Here is a 14,463-nt window from a genome sequence, read left to right on the forward strand (position 1 = left end):
TATATGTGTTTATAAGTAATTAGTAGAATAAAAACTTATCCAATTAGTTGGCTAGTTGTAGTACAAGTTGGCTATGTGATATACATATAGAAAACTTGCCTTACAAATTAGACAAGTGTCTTGCAAGTTGAACATGTATTGAAAGTCTTATAAAATATTAGCTTATAATTTTTAATTAGACAATATATATAGAAGAATTAATAAGGCCTTTGTCACTCTTATCAACTTCTAGTTAGACAATATATATAAAAGCATTAATAAGGCCTTCCTCATTCTTATCAACTTCTTTCTTGCTTCTAGTCTAGTTTCAAGAATTTTTAGTTTTTTTGCCTTTGGCAATAGCTATTCTAATTTCTTCTTCATCATACATATTTTTATTTTTATTTTATTTTTTATAATTTTTCTTTTGAAGACACATTACTTATTTAATTACATTCTTTGAGTTCTTATCTTTGACATTAGATTATAAAGAATTTTTAAAAAAAATTAGAACTACTATATTATAAATTAGATTATGTTTCAAATGTACTAGGTGTTTTTTTTTTTTAATATTTCTATGGCTATATTCAAATAAATTAATATTATTTATTAAAGATGGTTTTTGAAAAAAAAATCTACAAAGAAAACTTAATTATTAATATTTATATTAATATTGATCAAAATAATTTGTAAAATAAAAATTTAAATAAGTTGGAATATTACTAATTACTATTCAATAAAAAACATAATATTAATACAAATACAACTTATAAAAGCATCTTTTTTATTTTTTATGGTGAATTAAAATCATCAAATAATTTTTTTTATATATCATGTTTTAATTTAAAGTAGATCTTATATTTTATAAAATTAAGTTAAGAAAATATATTGGAATTATTTTTAAATTAGAAAAAAAATACTTAATCATTTCTTATACTTTGAAAGATGCTTTGAGATGGAGAGGTAAGATTAGGTTTTGTAGTCACCATATTAGCAATTATTATAAAAAATTTGGCACAAAAATAGTTGATTAGATTTTGTAAAGCAATCATAACTATAATTAAGTTATAATATGTTATTAAGATTAAATATTAAAAAAAAGTCTGCATTCACAATAAATATTTAACATCTATAAGAATTTAATTGAATTATAATTGCTATATTTTAAAGCCTTAAAAAATAAATCCACACAAATCAAGAAAATACTCTTGATTCTAGACAATTCAAATGACTAAAAAAACTATCTAGAAAGATAATTAGGTAGAATTAAACCAAGATTAAATCTAAAAAACTTTCTTATAATTTATTCATTCTTATTTTAAATTATAAGTAGGATTTTATAAATTTTATAGGAATAAACAATATCCAAAAACCACATTAGCTATTTGTAATGGTGTTCTAGATTAACGTCTAATTCTTTTAATATTATATATTTAAAAATAATTATTATTATATTTAAAGACTAATTTTTAGACTTCTTTTATATTTTATGTTTAAATCATTAAAAATTTTAAATTAACATATATTTCTATTTAAAAAATTAAAGAATTAGCATGTAGATTTTATAAGTATAGTTGATGTATTAATTTTTAAAAATAGAATTTGTTCTCATTTAATATTATTATTTTTTTTTAGAACAAGTTTTTATTTGATGTAATTCATCCATATTAAAGTTAAAATGGTTGAAAGTTTTTAAGTTGTAAAAATTGCAATAGTTGAAGGAATCTTATAATATCTTCTATTGTATTCTATTAAGTCACAATCTAAATTATTTTTATCATATTCTTTGCAAACAAAGTAACCAACAAGGTTTTAAATATGACCTCAAAAAAAGTATTTATATGGCAAGGATTTAATTAGATATGAAAGGATTCTACAAATTTGCAAATCAATTGTATTGTAGATGAATTTATGTGATTTTGCCAACTTAATACTAGTTTTTTTTTGGTCATTATGTGGTCTTCATTTTAATCATCGTTGGACAATTCATCTAAAATCTTACATAGCTCAAATTTATGCATGTGATTAATTATCTACATTCAAAATACTATTTGACTTTATAATCTTTATAAAATTTAATATGCACCATACAACTAATTACTACAAAATAAATAAAAATATTGAATTAATGATTGAAAGTTGTTAAGATAAGAAATAAAACCTGAAGAACTTAGTAGCCTATAAGTGTGGATTGTACCATATACTACAATTGTCCTAAAATTTTATTTACAAATAAAATAATATATATATATATATATATATATATTTTACATGTTATGTTTTGGCAAATTTTTCAAGTTTCTATCAAGGTACTTCACATTTGTAACTTTGCTTGGTTTAAGTAAACAAATGCTTTACAATGTATTCATGAAAAGATATAGAATTCTTTTGTGGAAAATAGAGAAAAAACACCATTGACTTGAAAATGACTTGAGCATTAAAAGTTGGGACTCCACAAACAGTTTTGATACGATCCCAAAAATGATACAATATAAACAGCAACCTTTGGTTTATTTGCATACACGAAATGTGGCTCAAAAGCCAATTCAGTAGATGAATTCCAGACAATAGACGCTGGCTTTCATGTTAAATGGATGAATAGACCTCAGTAGTCAGTAGAGTTTACCAACAAAGTTAAGAAAATCAGAATTACGTAGGCACAATATAAAATTGTCCTTACTACAAACAAATTCAACGCTACGCACTTCACATTTATAGCAGTGCCCATAAAAGTCCAGTTTCCAGCTCCATTGAATTCAATGGTCAAAGCTCTTCCTACATGTATCAATACGTCGCACTTCCCCAATATCAGGGTATATTTATGACTGACTCTCGACTGGAGCACAAGCACCTTCCAACCCACCAGCTCAAACCATATCTCGGAGGCCTATCCATGTCTACAAGAATTTAGAGCAAAATGGTACTAAGTTTTGCAGAAGACAAGATCTGGTGCATTCGGAGCAAAATATAAACGAAGAGTGATCGACAACTGGAAGCCCAACATCCCATGCATCCAATCGAAGGGCGACTAATAAGTTAAAGATGGTGAGGACCTAGAGATGTTTCCGACAGAGGTCAAGATACGACCTTCATGAACAATCAAGGTCGGCAACATTCTTCCCTGACACATATTTCAGCACTAGAGGCACAGTCCTGGACAAGGCCGATGCAGCTGTTGACATATTCTCAAGGAACTCCTCCACCGTTGGCTTGGTGCCATCCACAATGTCTGTTACGGCCTTCAAGGAGATCATGGGAATAGCCAACAGATTCGCTGCGTACGCTACTGCCGCACCCTACAGCACAAGGCCCCAGGAATCTTTCAGAACCACATTAACGAAAGCTACAAGCATGGCATTAAAGCCCACGAAGCTGTTCGTTCAAAACATTCTAGAGAGAAGTAGGTAGGTAGATTTGTGGTCTATGCCCCCTCTTATGTGCACTGACCTCCATGTCTTTGACAGTTGCATCGTTGGCTTTTATGTGTTCCTCATCTTGCAGCGTCATGTCCAAGGAGTTTCCAGTGGATACCTTTCCTTCCTAAAAGGTACATTCAAGAAAGCAAGTAGGTTGGGTCGTGGACATCCAGCTGACAGGCTAAACGAAAACACAGCAATCCAACTGCCGGATAACGTTATCATAAACAAGACACCTTCAGATCCTGCCATGGCTCACCTTCAGGTCTAGGTCTTTGATGAGGTTGCCAGTAGGAATGGCTACTATGGTCCCAATTCCGTACTTGTCAAATACCTGTAGGAATGTTAAATGGAGGTCAGCCTGATTACCACTGCCGTAACACATCAGTGCTCGGAACTCCACAAACTCCAAGCAATAAACAAATAAAATTCAGATGAGGTTCATTCTCTTTACGCACAGGGATGGGTATCCTACGGTCATGATTGGCAAACTCTGTTGCAACATAGACATCGCCAATGTTGGCGCCCTTTGCCTGGAAGATTAACCAATAAACTATAAGCGGTCTCATAGCTCAAAGATGTCATCATGGTTAGCGAAAAATAAAATCTAGAAGTTCAAGGAATGAATTGCGCACGGAAAAAATAAAAAAATAAAAAAAAATGAATAAACATATAGAAAAAGTTTGTTGCTTTAATGCTATCGTTTTTATCGATTGTGGAAGTTACTGGGTTTCTTTCTATGAAAATTGCAGCAACGCTGCGGGGCTACATTTTACAAAAATTATGATAAATCTGGTCAAAGGGCTTGTGCGACATGTTAAAACAGAGATGCGCATAATGTAGATCTGAACAAGAAAATGCCTGAAAGCAGATGCAAGAACAAACGAATTGAAAAAAACAATGAAGTAACCTGGAATCCACCCGCAGTGCCAGCATTGATGATCAAATTAGGTTGTAGAGCTACACCAGCTGCGTATGTGAGCAAAGAAGAAGGAACAGTTCCCACGCTATCCACGCCTAGGTGAAAAATAAAGACAAACTTCACATGTCGGTTGAGAGAAACTTTTTGAATGAGGTGAATTTTCACTAGGCATGTAATTAGAACATTGCATCTTTGATAAGGATGTCAAAGATGCTTTTTATCAGTAGTTTAGTTCACCGTATCAAAACGTGAAATGAGTGCAAACCTAAGGCTTTGTCCTTTCCAGGAACAACAATGTGAACATTAAGACCATCAAGTACGCCAGAGTACTTCTTCCATGGAACTCCTCCCGGAAATCTGCGAAAGGAAAAAGCCATGAAATACATGATCTGCACTTTTGTCCTCCATGAACGGCAACATAAACCTGAGGGGCACGACGTAAAGGATGGATAACTTACACGGCTGATAAGTCGTCTTCCACAAGGTCGAGCGCTTCCACCAAGGGGAGTGCTTCGGCCTGCATTGCTAGCAACACGTACGAGCACAAGAAAGGGTCAGACAACTGTTTCGGAGACAAGCGTCTGTTACAAAAATATAAAGCTCTTCAAAGTCATGTATATATATATATATATATATATATATCCTCCTCCAAACGTAAATAAATAAATTAAAAAGCAAGACGAAGGCTGGGTAACTCTCTCACCAATGACAACCATGACTGTCTTGATCCCACCAACGTCCCCCGATCCTCCCATTATTAATTCTCTATCAATCTTCTCCTGAAACCACCAAATTTCTTCTCACATTTGTCACGGCCTCAAAAGACACATAGAAGTTCGATATCAATATTGGCACAATAACATAACATGAGTGGAATCCACAATCCTGTGTGTTGGTTGCTCCGTTTATCCACACCCGGGCAATCCAAACTCCAATTCATCTTTGGGAATCATTTCCATGTCAGGTTAAAAAATATAAAAAATGTCCTCAGCGAGATTGCCACAATATGAAAGAACTCCTCGCAACTGGATTTCATTGCTCACCTAAATTATGCTTAAACTCCATGTCTAAAGTACACATTCGATATCTTGATAAAAAGAATTGCATGAACAGAACTGGTTGGAACTTTCTGTCAACGAATCACTAGAATCTACCACAATAACAGCGCAGCATTACAAAGAGTCCCAAGAAAACACGTCCTGGCTCCAGGCCCTTCTCTGATTTCTTCAACGCAAGATCGGGTTAAGTACGTGCAGACGTGATGTCGACCCACTAATTCACCGCATGACCACTCGAAGAACGAGGAAGAAATCCGTTCGTTGGTAAGAATGAGCCACATGGGAGATCCTATAATCCTTCTGCTTTAGCGTGACCACCAAGAGAACATCCTCTCACAGTGAGAATTGACGTTACACCACTCAGAAAAAGTCTAGAAAAAATGCTACGACGCAGAAGTGAACCGAGAACGTTTGACACGACCTTCCAACCACTCCTCAAACCTTGAACCAATTCTGCATCCGCAAGCCAATAAAAAAATCCCTTAAAACTGCTCATCGCTCAATACCCAATTTCAAAACACTCAACAACCCACATACTCACTTACTCTATAATCTAAGCACCAGTAAAGGGGGAAGAAAAAAAACAGAAACCACTTCAAATTCAAACATGAGCACTGCCGACAATCTGCATTCACAAGCTCACCACGCAACGAACAGGAAAATCTCAGCGTCGTAGAGCTTACGAATGCAACAACGCGGTGATTCTTGTGTACGCTCACGCCTCGCTTCAATACAAAAGCATAAAAGCCTCTCTCACTTGTGCACGACAAAATGCCAATTCAGAGCCTGAAGGCGCGATGTGGGGGGCAGACGATTCGCACAAACCCAACGAAGCTTTCCGACACCGATGCCTGTGATCATCGCATCACATCGCATCATCCTCCTCCTCCCCCACCCCCACCTTCGTCGCACAGACTACGACCCCGGCGACCAGCGAATGCCCACGTCTCTCCCTCTGCTTCCAAAAGAACGGTGGCCGGGGGGGGGGTGACGCCGACCGCTGGACGGGGATGGCCACGACGCAGGTGCCCCTTCAGGGGCGAGAAAGGAGGGCCTGGCACTTCATTCCACCAGCACACGGCATTTCTCATTCGTAAGAAGGATGAAAGTCGTTCATCGGACCTGATGGCTGGAAAAGGAGACTGTGTTTGTTTCTCAACATGATAAAGAATCTATTGAAAATATCGTAAGATATTAATGTGAATGTTACATGGATGCTACTACGCCCTCTTTTGTGGTACTTGTGTGGATGTTCTCACGTTTGTTGTACATGGGTGTACTTGTGGAGAATAATGCATTTCATGTTTAAATAAAACAATTATAAATCAATAAAAGAATAAACGAGTTAGTTATGTTCTTGTTGCATTAACATTTATTTTTTGACCAGTTGAGTTGTGTTCCAAAATCTGTTGGAAGCTGTTGCATCGTGATGGTAATGAATGATTGATTTCATGTATTTGTATATGTATGTGTGTGTATGTGTGTATGTATTAGCTATAAAAAATGACCAAGATTTTTAAATGATTTTAATGTTATAATAAAATTGAATACAATAGATTTACTAAAATTAACATATTCTTATTGTAAAGTATTTTAAAATACTATTAATATTATATTAATAAAATAAAATAAAATAAAATAAACTTATATTTATATATAAATATATATATATATATCTTAATATGTACTCATATATCAAAGTTGTTTTACATAGTTATTATGTAAATAATTATTTAATAATAGAAATATACTATTAAATATTAGATAATTCATTTAAGATATGATTATTAATTATAAAAAATTAATAATTTCTATTTGTAAAATCTTACAAATGTCAAAAAAGTAAGATGAGGGGGTTAAAAAATCAGAAAAATAGAAGATGTATATGATATCAAATTAGAACCAAATCCACATACAAGACTAGCAACAAGTCATTATTGTAATTATCTAGTTGATAAGATTAAACAATACCATCTTTTTCCTCCTTTTATATTTTAATAATAAGATATTGTAGAAGTTCATCAAATAGTCTATCTAATTTTAACTTTTTTTTGTTTATGAATAACTTTAACCATACTTTCAGCAATTCCACTAATCAATATCAATTGATGGAACTCACGAGTTGTTGCAATAAAACTTCAAAAAAAAATATTATATCCATATAGAATGACATTATAGATATAAAGAAATTATCTTTAAGAAATAATTTAAGATTTAAAATATCACCAAAATTAAAAAAGAATAGTTCATAAATATTATAAATTGACTTAAATAATACCTAGTAATAATTTATTTTCCAAAGACATTTATACACTATAATGACCTTGGACATTATATGCAATGCTACTTATCTTTTATAAACTTAAAAATAGACCATCTATAAATCCTACCTTCTCTCACAATAATCAAAGTCTTAAGTTTCAGCAAGTCTCATGGGTAAGTAAGATAATGAAGGATATTATTGACATTTTTATTTTTATTATTATTATTATTATTATTTTGTTTCTATCTACATCTCACTTTTCTTGTTTTCCATCTCTCATAGTAGGCTCTTCTTCCCTATACATATACTTCACACAATGCATGTAAAATTAATGGAGCTAAGATAGCCTTACATATATTCATTTATTTTTTAGCAACTATAGAAGTATGTTTGCAACCCTATTAGTTCTTTTATACTATTTTATTATTATCAATTTTTAAAGAATATATTACTTTAAAATAATAAAAAATATATTTTATTATAATACCATTTATTAACCTTTTGATGTATTTTAAGAGTTGTTGATTGATATCACTAATTAAAATTCTTTACTTATTTATTATTTATGTTTTTATTATTATTTTAATAATATATTAAAATAATAAAAGGGAAAAAATATTACTAATCATTAGGTTTGATTATTGGTAATGGTGTTTGAAAGGCATTAGTGTTATGTTAAGCATGAATAACTATCTAATACCAATTTAAATTTAACATTTGGTGTTGCAAGCAACACCTCTAGTGACTTGTATTCTGTACTTACAAATAATTATAAACATTGATATATATATATATATATATATATATATAATAGCATAATAGGATTATTAAAAAATACATGTAAAGGTGTTGTAAATTAGCAAATGCAAAGGTGTTGTAGATAAATAAATTTGATACAATAATTTCTTTGTTATGTTCATACAAACATATTATTATTATATTTTAGCTAAAATTTATATAATTTATTTTGGTATTGAAAAAGTTTAAATGACTTATTGTGGGATTGTTGGTAACAGGATTATTGATGTAGGTACAAAAGAAGGGCCAGTGGTATATTATACAATTGCCAATAAGAAGATTATTGATGTAGGTGTTGATGAGATATTACTGGCTTGTTGTATGGTTGCAAATAGAAAATGATTGTTACTATGAATTTTGATGAGGTATTGGTGGTTTCTTGTGCAATTGCCAATAAGAGAATTATTGATGTAGATATTGAGATACATCAGTAGCTTATTATAATAAATGTTGTATAGATTATATTATATAGAAGAATGTTTTTGTGGTTGATAGGAAGTTTGCATCAAAATATGTGATTTAGCATCTAACACCAAACTTCTTTGTAAGAATTAAATTAGAAACAAGTTTAAAGATTATAGAATTGTTTCCTAATTTATCTTCTTTGGTTCTAATTTATATCTTGTATTATATTGTTTTTTGGATGTTGCTATCACCGTACACCATATCAAATATTTTTAACTTTCTCAGATTAAAAAAAATGCATTCTTGCATGCTTCGAGAATGTGGCAAAGTTATATTCTATTTATCAAACATGAATGTCTTTATTATAACAATATGATAGATAATCTTTATAGACCCAATAAAATATTATTATTTTTATTATTATTAGTTAGATTAGCAGTATAAAAACTTGCAACATGTAAGGATACATAAAATATATAATCATAAGTTTAACTACTTGCTACTAGCTATAACATTAGAATACAATGTGATGAACTTGTTCAGAAACATAAGTCACAGACATCAACTACTGATTTTAGTGATTTTTTTAAAGGAAAAATAAGAATTAATAATTGAATTTTTATAAAAATATAACAGATAGCACTTCAAAATAATATAAAACATAAATAACAAGAAGAAAAAAATCATTAAAAATAAGAAAAATAAATCAAACATTGTTGTGACCATGGCTCTAGAGTTGTTAACTAAGCAAAGAAAGTTATGCAAGGTTTCCATAGCTCCATTAATTGTAGAAACATTGTCCAAGACACACACACCATGGCAAGAGGCCATCTAGATTGTCAAGAGCAAGCAAATTATGTGGGAGGAAGTGGAAAAAGAAAAAGAAAACACATGCTGCCCACACAACCTTCACTAAACTACAAGGCAGGCTAGCCTACAATCCTCACTCACCGAGACTAGCTCACGGAGCTTGCTGGGACCCGGAACTTCAACTAATGCAAAGCGAAGGTGGGACCTAAAGAAGGTGTTGTTTTTGGAATTGCATCCAATGACCGGCCTGTAATGACAAGACCAACAAGTAGAATAACGTGGCTGGGAGAGAGAGGGGGAGCGGATGCAGTGACACGGGCCATCGGGACCCAGCCCGTCGGGAGCCCGCGCAAGGCCCCCGGCGTGGACGCACGCAGTGAAGACCCAGCAACGCAATCCAAGCCATGGCTGCTTCTGCTCCCGCCCCGACGAATTCCGTCATTTCCATGGGGTCACGGCGCGGAGGCGTGTATTCTCATCTGCGATTCCCCTTGTGCAGATGGGTTTTTGGTCAAAATCCCAGCTTCTTTCGCATTCTGCTGGTTTTCGACGGAGATCTCCCACGGCCCTGTGGTTGAATGTTTCAATGGTCGAATGGCCGAGTCGTTGAGTTACCGATCGTCCGTGCAGCGCCCACATGTTGAAGCTCTGCTCGAGGTACTCGTCCTGTTCGTTAAGGTTTGATTCTCTGGATTGGTGCTCAACAGCGGGACTGAGCGTTGGTGCGCGGAAATGAATTGGGCACAGGGAGATGATGTTTTGCGAGTGCGGGATGCGGAGGAGGGCGGGGAGGAATTGGAGATTGGGGTTTTAGTGACGATTTGACCCGGGCAGGGAGGCAGCCGCTGTATTTTTTATTTAATTATTTCATTATTTCATTCTGAGCTCGTGTGAGACTTTCAACCCCTTGAAGTTCAATTCGAGGGGCTCTGTTGCCCTCAGTAGCGGGTAGAATTGACAGATAGTTTCAGCACGCAATTGGTGGAGTCTTGGCAAATGCTGTAGATTTTAGAGCCCGAGTTGGAGAGCCGTAGGCTGAGTGTGGTAGTGAGGGCATACTTGGAGGCTGGGAGAAATGTCGTCTGGAAAGCCCTCCGTGAGGTCTCGTCCTGGCTCCCTGTCGAGGGCGGCACCTGTGAGGTCCGTTTATGACTCCTATCGTGAAGAGCAAGAGGCAAGTCTCGACAGGAGATCTTGGAGTCAAAGCAGTTCGAGGAGCGATTCGAGGAGCGACTCGAGAAGCGATTCGAGAAGCGATTCGAAGAGGGCTGGAGATGCTCAAAAGTGCGTATCCAAGAGCGAGATGGTTAGGAAAATTTTCCTCTGTCCTGTGTTGATCGCTGCTTCAGCATGAATGCTGACTTGAGCTGATTTAGATTTCAGAAGAGTAGAGGGTTCATCATTGCGAAAGCTGGACCCATTGACATTATCACTTTTGATTGACAGGACATTCGGGTCGTATGCGAGGAGCTCACAGAGTTGCAAAAAACATGTGCAGACAGCATGCGAAAAAATGCTTATGAAAATTACGGCGTATTCATTAGGTAATTTCCCATTTCTTTCTGCTCGCTGAATATTGCTTGTTGTAATTGAAGTTAGTCTCGTTGCCTTAGTATCCTGTTGCGGAGCAAACCTGCCGTTGTCATTGACAAGGTGATGTGTTTGCTTGTGAAGGACCTCTCAAGAAATTTCAGACATAGAAGTTGAGGTCACGACTATGAACAACATGCTGCGATCCCAAACAGATCTGATCCGCACTCTAGCTGGAAGTGGGGCTTCTCTACCACTAGCTGAATCGACGGAGCGTCTTAGCAGAGACTATTTCAAGGACGACGACGACGACGACGAAGAGCCTACAGACTTGGCGAAGCGTATAGAGCTTCTTCCTGATAGTCTGGACGTGCTCTTAACAGAACGGAGGGTAGATGATGCTCTTGCTTTGCTTGAGGAAGGAGAGGCCCTAGCGGTGCGACTCTCCAAAGCAAATGGAGGAGTCGAGAGCGTGAATAGAGACGCCGTTCGGCAGTTCGAGGAGAATTTATCGGAAAGGAAATCAGGTTTGGTTGTTTATTTAGTGGACGCAGTGCGGCAACTCACATTCAGAGGCTCGGAGCTCAGGCATGCCATTGCTGCGTTGGACAAGCTAGGGGACGGATCTCGTGCTCACACGCTGTTGTTGCAATCTCACGAAGAGAGGTTGAAGCGTAACATGAATCAACTGCGACAAGGTGGCGCCTCGTATGGGGGTGTTTACACTACTGCCGTTTCACAACTGGTCTTCTCTGCCATTGCTCAAGTGAGAGTTTTAAGTTTCTGTGCTGAAAAGCCTCATATTCTTACTTTCTGCGGTTACGGAACCTAACCCTTCTCTGGTTTGAGCCGATTATTGTTATTGATCGTTTTTGATCCCGCTGATTTGAACTGCAGGCTTCTAGAGATTCGGTGGCCGTATTTGGTGAGGTGCCCTCGTATGCCTCAGAGCTAGTGCTGTGGGCAACCGAAGTGACCGAAATGTGTGCTTCTGTTATTACACGTAATGTGCTGTTGTCATCAGCTGCATCTGGGAGCCTGCGAGCAGCTCTAGAATGTGTCCAAATTGCCCTTGGACACTGTGCTTTGTTAGAAGAGCGGGGTTTGACGCTGTGCCCCACACTCACGAAGCTGTTACGACCCAGTGTAGAACAAGCTCTGCAAGCGACTTTGGCCAGTATTTTGGAAGATGTGGGCTCTCTGGCTGCAAATGACAACTGGACCCTGGATGTCTCTCCTCAACGAGGTTCACGTGGCTTTATGTCAAATCTGAGACTCACTACCAGTGGCCACCGCTTCCTTTCACTGGTGCAGGTGGGTGTGTTGCCGTATGCCGAATTTATCTCATCGTATAGCGAAGAAACTAAATGTTACGGGCTATTCGTTGTGCCATCCAATTTTAACTCGACCAATGTTATCTCTGTAAACTCGTGATGATCTGTGATTTTTGGTGGCAATCCTGCTCATTAATCAGGACTTCCTCGAAGACTACCCAGCTCTTGTCAGCATACAGTTGGGTCAAGGTGTACTGGATTGTGTGGTGGAGATCTTTGAGCAATATGTTCAACTGCTTGTTAAGGCGCTCCCCGGTCAAGAGGTCGAGGAGGAAGGCAAAAGGAAGGTCAGCTCGTAGACAATCCATCTTCTTCTTCTTCTTTCTTTTGTCTTCATCATGATATGCATTCATATCAGTTGATATTGTGAATGTGATGTGTCGCTCAGAAGGTGGCTGATGTTAAATACGATTGGCTTTTTCTGCAGGTTCGAATAGCAGCCAGTGAGGACCAGCAGTTGTCATTACTGGGCAACGCGGCAGCACTAGTTGATGAGCTTGTGGGAGGCGCAGCTTCCACAATCTTGCCGGGTGGCACTCAATCATCCGGAGATTTGAGGGTTTCGCGTACCTCATCTTTGACAGCCCGTTCACCTGAACTCAAGGATCTGCGGCGGCAGCTCCAATTACACGTAGAAACATTGAAGTTAAACCTCTGTAATGGAATAATTATAAGCTTGTGTTATGATGACTACGAGAGTAAGCTTAGTGCGACAACCTATTTCCAGATTGATTCGGATGTGCCCACGTGGCATGAGAATCCTACGCCCACACCACTTTTTCAGGTTTGTTCTTGACAGAATTCCTCTTAAAATGGTAGACCATTCTTTTGTTTTGACACCTTTCTTTATTTTGATTTTGCTGAGGAGTAAATTTGCTGTGGCAGTCTATATTTCAGAAGTTAGTATCCATGCATCAGGTGGCTGGGCATGTGCTAGCTGGAAAGGATAGGGTCACGCAGCTATTCCTTATACGTCTCACCGAAACGTTTGTGAAAGATTTGAGTACAAACCCGGAACTATGGTGCCCGATCGAAGAGGACCCAGGCAGCCTGGGCCCTTTTGGCTTGCAGCAATTTCTATTCGACATGCAGTTCCTCACCGTCGTTGCAAGGAACTTGAGATGCTTGTCGAGGACTGTGTTTCAAGCAATCTCTCAGGAAGAAGAGCGCATGAAGGAAGCATACAAAATCGGTGGTGCTGAACTTACCAGGTCTGTTTCGAACGGCAATTCATCTATGCACCTGCCCTGTCAGTCACTCACCCGAAGGAAGTGTTTTTGAAATGCATAATTACTGCCCACTTAGCAGATCACGATAACATCCCAGCCTGGTTTATTTTTGGTTCTTTTCCTATCTCTTTATCCCCTTCATTGTGTGCTAAAATCATTCTTTGGGTGTGCTATACAGTGCTCTGCCGGACCCTGCATGGTTGGAGGCTGCAGTTTTCGACAACTTCGACCATCTAATGGACCAGTGGTTCGGTCTCAGTGGAGTGGCACCTCGAGACGTCAGCGATGTTCAGTCTGTATCGTCGACGCGCTCCAATGACTGAGATGCACTGGAATGTAGGAAGCTCGCAGCTTGTTTCACACTTGTAAATCTGCCTAGACCTCCAGGAGCTCGATAATAGCTCACCCTGCACGGAACAAGACATTCGTAGCAGCAGGTGACCATGAGAAAATCACGCCCCATTGGCACAGCTCCTTCTCATTTTGTCCGGCAACTTTGTGATTGTGATGTTGAACCCACATTTTTACGAGTAACCTTGGGGCTTTTTTTTTTTTTTTTTTTTTTTTTGTCTAGTTCCTGCCAGTTTCCGCATTTGCTCAGGCCATTTAGAAGTAAAGCACTTCAAAAATTGTTCCAAGCTTTTGGTGCGTATATTGTGAAATCGAACTATGTACACTTATGATCTTCAGCTTTTATTACCACACGATATTGTTTTTGT

The 14,463-nt window shown here is 36.9% G+C and overlaps 2 protein-coding genes across 6 annotated transcripts; one reads left to right on the top strand and one right to left on the bottom strand.

The window, feature by feature from the left end:
• Nucleotides 1–2,600: 2,600 nt before the first annotated feature.
• On the bottom strand, nt 2,601–6,301 carry LOC112291955 (5'-methylthioadenosine nucleosidase). Of its 4 annotated transcripts, none has more exons than XM_090255544.1 (10): nt 6,059–6,238; nt 5,361–5,828; nt 5,021–5,096; nt 4,776–4,842; nt 4,583–4,674; nt 4,306–4,412; nt 3,854–3,928; nt 3,655–3,729; nt 3,427–3,519; nt 2,601–3,275 (listed from the first exon to the last, which is right to left on the bottom strand). In XM_090255544.1, exons 3-10 carry the CDS (start codon nt 5,070–5,072, stop codon nt 3,069–3,071), a joined length of 768 nt encoding a protein of 255 aa, XP_090111670.1. In that variant the 5' UTR covers nt 5,073–5,096; nt 5,361–5,828; nt 6,059–6,238; the 3' UTR covers nt 2,601–3,068. The 4 variants fall into 4 exon arrangements, with proteins under 4 accessions (XP_090111670.1, XP_090111669.1, XP_024395760.1 ...); XM_090255543.1 differs by having other exon boundaries at nt 5,361–5,675; nt 6,059–6,212; XM_024539992.3 differs by lacking the exon at nt 5,361–5,828 and having other exon boundaries at nt 6,059–6,301.
• Nucleotides 6,302–10,102: 3,801 nt separating this feature from the next.
• On the top strand, nt 10,103–14,463 carry LOC112291802 (exocyst complex component EXO84B). 2 transcript variants are annotated; one of them, XM_024539705.3, is made up of 8 exons: nt 10,103–10,957; nt 11,098–11,195; nt 11,326–11,947; nt 12,079–12,495; nt 12,656–12,802; nt 12,943–13,299; nt 13,401–13,726; nt 13,923–14,463. In XM_024539705.3, exons 1-8 carry the CDS (start codon nt 10,727–10,729, stop codon nt 14,065–14,067), a joined length of 2,343 nt encoding a protein of 780 aa, XP_024395473.1. In that variant the 5' UTR covers nt 10,103–10,726; the 3' UTR covers nt 14,068–14,463. The 2 variants fall into 2 exon arrangements, with proteins under 2 accessions (XP_024395473.1, XP_024395474.1); XM_024539706.3 differs by having other exon boundaries at nt 10,795–10,935.

Source organism: Physcomitrium patens, chromosome 14 (genome assembly GCF_059467195.1).
Source record: "Physcomitrium patens ecotype Gransden chromosome 14, ASM5946719v1, whole genome shotgun sequence".
Taxonomy (NCBI): Eukaryota; Viridiplantae; Streptophyta; class Bryopsida; order Funariales; family Funariaceae; genus Physcomitrium; species Physcomitrium patens.